This window comes from Neolamprologus multifasciatus, chromosome 1, assembly GCF_963576455.1.
Source record: "Neolamprologus multifasciatus chromosome 1, fNeoMul1.2, whole genome shotgun sequence".
NCBI classification, from domain to species: domain Eukaryota; kingdom Metazoa; phylum Chordata; class Actinopteri; order Cichliformes; family Cichlidae; genus Neolamprologus; species Neolamprologus multifasciatus.
In genome coordinates this window covers 13,560,352-13,566,351 of record NC_140439.1, presented here as the reverse complement: position 1 = coordinate 13,566,351, position 6,000 = coordinate 13,560,352, and the positions used below count along the sequence as shown (strand labels likewise).

General features: G+C 36.8%; 1 protein-coding gene across 3 annotated transcripts in view; it reads right to left on the bottom strand.

The window, feature by feature from the left end:
* Positions 1 to 461: 461 nt before the first annotated feature.
* Positions 462 to 6,000, bottom strand: part of stk16 (serine/threonine kinase 16) — a 10,332-nt gene continuing 4,793 nt past the window's right edge. For all 3 annotated transcript variants that reach the window (XM_085156513.1, XM_085156529.1, XM_085156521.1), the window contains exon 8: positions 462 to 3,270. In XM_085156513.1, the coding sequence (XP_085012639.1) occupies positions 3,132 to 3,270 (139 nt within the window). In that variant the 3' untranslated portion in view covers positions 462 to 3,131. The remainder of the gene's footprint in view (positions 3,271 to 6,000) is intronic.

Below are 6,000 nucleotides of genomic sequence, written 5' to 3'. Positions count from 1 at the left end.
TTATAGGCTGCAAATCGATGCTGCATGATGATACTTTGACATCACAAAACATCAGGTTATCAAGTAGTGATGGGATTTCCGGCTCTTTTTAGAGATCCGGCTCTTTTTAGAGATCCGGCTCTTTCGGTTCGGCTCACTAAAAAGAGCCGGCTCTTTCGGCTCCGAACCGGCTCTTCAGGTTGTTTTGTTGCTTTAATTAATTTATTATTAACAATAATATAAAATTATGCACAAAAGGAATTACTAACGTAAAAAAAGTGGTTTTATTTATATATGTTTATATATAAATATATGCGGTGGCCCCTAGAGACAAAACACGTACAAACTCCAAAACACATTTCTAGCATGAACTGAACTTCCAAAGCAGAGCTACTAGATCACTTAAATTACACAATTGAAAGCATGTGTGTATTGTTTGTGTATTTATACACAGGCACTCATATATATTCAAATAATTTAAAAAAAAAAGTTAATTTACCTGTTACTACCACAAACCAGATCTGGTCGTTGGTACTTGCTGGCTTGTGTAGCCACTAGGTAACAAAAGCTCAACACTGCGCCCTAGCATCCTGGAGAACTTCTGTTGTCTTTTGTACGTGTTTTGAGTTTTTACGTGCTTCGGAGTTTTTACGTGCTTCGGAGTTTGTACGTGTTTTTACGTGCTTCGGAGTTTGTACGTGTTTTTACGTGCTTCGGACTTTGTACGTGATTTGAAGTTTGTATGTGCTTTGTCTCGAGGGGCCACCGTAAATATACTTTTATTTATTCACTCCACATAAAATGTAATAAATAAATCATATAATACAAAAATCAACTATTCACATTTCAAATTTTAACTATTTAAATTTTCAGCTTTTTCCTTTTACAAATTTAAAGTGAAACAACACAAAACACTGCAAACCACAACACAATTAAATATAAATTAAAATATGAAAACAAAAAGAACATGCATATTCTCTGTCATATGGGCCCGCATGAATAAACTTTCTGAATCCTTCATCATCTGCAACCGAAAATAGTTGTGGATGATTACTATACCTTTCTAATGTGACGTTGTTGTCCCTGGCTCTCTTTCTCTCTCTCTCCCTCTGTCTCTGTTCCTGTGCTACTGAGTGTAACTACCGCCCCTCCCCCCTCTTCCCAGCGTAAAGCACAAGGCTCGCGTGTGGAGTGAAGCGGAAAAAAGTGCGAGAGAGAGGGTGAGAGAAAGAAAAAAAAAAACCCACGTGACGGCTCGCGATAAGGAGCCGGCTCCCGTCGTTCACGTCAAAGAGCCGGCTCTAAGAGCCATTTCGTTCGCGAACGACCCATCACTATTATCAAGCAATTGATATGCAAATATCTGATGATCCCCTAGGTTGATTTTATGAAGTTTAACCAACTAATTAATGCTTTCAGAATGTTTTTTTTTTTTTTTTTTTAAATCGGGCGATGAAGTCGTAGAGGTAACTGTACTTAAACACAGATTCACATAATTTATTTGACAGACTACTTTTAAAATGCCACAATGCTATTTTATTTCACAAGTATATTAAAAACTGTGTACATAGTGCTACATATTTACCACATTTATCCTTTTACTTGACAGTGAATAAACACAATTTCAAAAGGATTTTACAAAATCAAATAACACACTCATCTGTGATCTTCACCAGTGTGTCTGTAATACAGGAGAGATTTCTTACTGCAGGCATCAAGCCAGTTTGTGCGCCATTAACAGCCACACAGAAGTTCATAGTCAGTTTACACATACAGGCTTAGTAGGAGGAGGTGATACAGTTAAATGCTGTGTTAATTACTGTTCCAGTACGTACCAACAATTAACTGGACTTCTTAGTTTTATTATAATGTACTTCATCACTGCAGGACAGCCACAAATGAAATTTAAAACGCCTAAAAACTTACTGTGTCTAGTAACCATTTAAAAAGTATCATTAGGGTCTAATGAGAAACACCATCAGACCCTTTGAGATGTTTGCGTACCCTGAGAAAACAAAAGTGACAAACTGTAATCACCCATGAGTGAAAATGCAGGATTCAACACAAACATAGCTGGAATGGAAAATATTTAACTGTTAAAACACAATACAGTGAAAAGTGAAGTTTAATAAAAACAAAACAAAAACAAACCCTATAATGTCACATAAAATTGCAATTTTGATGACAAGCATGATGAGCATGAAGCATGAAGTGATTCCTCAGTGTCATTAAAATTTGAATTTATTGTTGTAACATTAGAACCTGACATCTCCAATCATTCTCTTCTTTCCTTTTTTTGTGTGCAAGTAATTGGATATGTGGAGAATGCAGACGAGGAGACTCCTGCCTCTTTTCTCCATCTCTGCTAAAACGAGAAAGCTGACGATTACGGTACACATGTGTAGCTAAGTGTTACACATAAGGAATAATAAGGAATTAAAGAGGGAAAAATAAAGAAAGAAAATGGAACTTCTTGCTAGGGAATGTCATCTGGGGCAGCTTTCACTCACGGGAAATTTTGGCAAAGCTTCTATGTTATCACCATTGTCATTTAGAAAACAAAAAACAACCACACTATAACAGAAAAAAAAAAAAGTTGAATATCTTAAAGTATTATTATAGAAATATGCTTATTTTGTAAGGCCACAGCCAGTAGCTAGGCAGCTTTTCTTCATAACTGAATTTTAAGTTAATGTACACTGATTTTAACCTTTATATAGAGTAATAACGCTAGCCTGTTGCCCTCATCATAGTCCCAAACTAAAATCCCACCCTGCTAGTTCCAGCCCCAAACTGAATTGACAGAGTGGTGTCCAGAGTGGTGTCCTCTTTATTCTACTCTTGGAAGAACGTTGAGATTACAAAACAGACCCACTTCATTATCAGATGCACATAACCTCAGCCATAATTGGCTTCTGGGTGTAATTACATGTAAGGCTTCTCTGATTCTTCAGAGCTTTAGGAGGACTATACAAATGTTTTGTGATACCCAAACTGAACTGGAACATTCAAACTAAACTCATGCCAAGCTCTCCAAGATGAGTGAAAATTGGTATATTAGAGTCAATAAATAAATCAAAGAATTTTAACCTGGAACTAACATGTTCCTTTCAAAGGTCTACATGACCACACATTTGGTTCACTGTGCAGGATCAGACCATGTTGGTTTGGGTGTTTGGGCTGCGACTCTGCAGGTCCTGTACTTGATCAAGAACCCAGTTGATGTTCGGTCTCTCCTGAGGATTTGACACCATTATGGAGCTCAGCAGCATCTGCAGACCCTCTGAGTATCTGGGTACAAGACAAATACAAACTTTAGGTTTGATACAGTGCTGTCAAAGGTCTTGAGTTACCCCCTCACTTCTTTAGATTTTGGTTCCAAGGAGTCAGAATTTCTTGTAAGCTTTTTCACTTATTTTCAGTCCAGTCCTTGTACTGAGCATTTTCAGAGGAATCTTTTTTGTTTGTTAAGCCACTTCACACTGACATATGAATGATTCAAACAGAAAAAGGCGCCTAACTCAAGGGATGAACCAGTGTCTATAGATAACAGACAACTCATTCTAAATGGTTATTTTACGCACTTTGTTAAGAGCAGCATGTCACAACTTTAGTTCAATCTTCAAAAAAAAAAAAAAAAAAAGCCAAAATAACACAGTTTGACAGGCATAAAAATTGATATTTTTACAGAAACAAGGTCATTCCTAGAGAGCCATTAGCTGAATACTTGGTAAATCTCAGCAGAAAGAATAATGTAGCAAAGTGGAGGACAACAGAAGAAGAAGTGACAGGGCTACAAACCATGTACAGTAGTTGAACAGTATCTGGAAGTCATGCCCTTCAGCAATACAAACAAATAAATGAATAAATAAAAAATTACAGCAAAGACCTATAACAAACAGACCCTTCAATTGATACAGCCAGTGTTCACTGAAGCCTAATCAGAAACGGTCTTTGGGGAAGGATGGCTGTCAAGAAGCCATTGTTAAAGAAGGGAATAAACAGGGAGGAAAGGTTCAGGTTGACCAAATTACACAAGAACTGGACTGAAAATCAGTAGGAACAGGTCTTATGGGGTGATGAATCCAGATTTGATAACTGTGGTTCAAATCTTAGTCAGTATGTTTGGAGAAGTACAGGTAAGAGGTACAATAGAGAGTGTCCACACCAATCTATGACGCATGGTGGAGGCTCTATCATGATTCGGGGCTGCATTTCAACCAGTGGTGTTGGAGAACAACATTTGTGAAATTATCAACACAGAAAAGTGAGGTTAGATACACCATACAATGCCATGAGGAAAGCATCTGGTTGGCAACTGCTTCATTTTTCAGCATGTAAATGATCCTAAAGACCATCGGTCACGGACTGGCCACCTCAGAGCTCAAACTTCAACATTACTGAAAAACCAGACTACTTTAAAAAAAAAAATGACAGAAAGCTTGCCTAAGAGAGTTCAAGCTGTGTTGAAGAATAAAAGGTGCACAGCAAATTCAAAAGTGTTAAATGTTTTGGTGTTAGTAGTCTTAGAGTTCATTTTACTCTAAGTAGAGTCACATTCTTTTAATGTAACTCTGACAGTAGTTAAAATGTTGAGTGTTAAAAATGAGTGTTTCTATTTCAAATCTGGAGGTGTTACAATGGAAACATTAACTCTTGACCTCTTAACTCTGAACTCCTACAGGGGCTATGACACCAATAGAGTAAATTCACAGACTCCGCCCCTAGCACCATAGGCTCCAATCGAAGCTGAAGTGAAGCCGTTTCAGAACATTTTGCTCTACATATTTGAGTTGTTTGCCATGCTTGGCAAGTCATTTTTTCAAAGATTGTTTCAATTATTGTTATTAGCTTTTACTTCTGTGGCTCTTTGGAGTTGAGACAAAGCTGTGTGAAAGGCATTAGCCATGTTGCTCGGTGATAGCATAATATTCTGTTTTAGCTAGCTGAAAGATATTGTTTGCGGGCAAATACCACAGCCTTGAAAAAAAGCTTGCATGTGAATTTTCAGTCAAACCTTTGGTCAAATACACCTAAAACAATGTCTAGAATGTGAAATGTTGGTATAATGGTGCTACTTGAAGCCTGAAAATGATCTCCCATAAAAAAATAACGAGCAAACAGCAATAGCAGACGTCCTGACTGGGTTCTACGTTAGCATTTAGATCCCTCCAGAGTTTTGTGCACACGGTTTAGGTAAAAATGAAAAAGGTTGAGGTTTTACATTTAGTTCAGTATTACCTGTTGTCTGTGTCCTTGTCTTTTGGGAAAATACTTTACACAAGTAATGGCTCAAAAAGGATTCCTTTTTTTTTTACTGTGCTGCAATTGATTTGTGCCATTAATTAGTGTCAACTAATTTTTATTCAATCTCCACATAGGATATGCTTGTGAAGATGGAATATGGGGGAGAGCAGAAGTGCGTTGAAGTTCCACAAAGTGATGAATGAAGGACATGCATATTGTATTGAAGAAATAAGTGATGAGAATGCTGTTATTTGCATTTACCAGCTCACCTATGTCAGACCTTTTGATAAACAAAATTGAAAGTGAGAACATGTACACTGTTACATCTTTCAGAAAATGTTTTGAAATTGTGGTGCACAGTTCAGAATAAATGTTTTTCAAAAACCATTGCGTCTTTTTAGTAAATGTTTATTCCCAAAAGAAATTTCTAGAAGTTCAGAACAGTAAAATTCCCGCTTTTTAGAATTAATTAGAAGATAACTCTTACGTAGTTAAACGAAAATACTCTTTGAGAGTTAATATATAAACTCTTAACACCAAGTGTTAAATTATCAACTCCAGACAGACTTGGTGTTTAACACTAAATCAGAGTTAACGTACCAACTCTCCAAAAAGAGTTAAATTAACACTCTCTGGTGTGGACCCATATAGACACTTTAATAGTGTTGAAATCAAATCTGACAGTGTTAATTTGGACATGCTGGATTTGCTGTGTGGTGATACCAAATCTTGACTTTCAAACTTTTGAAATAACTTCAAAGAACTGTAATACCT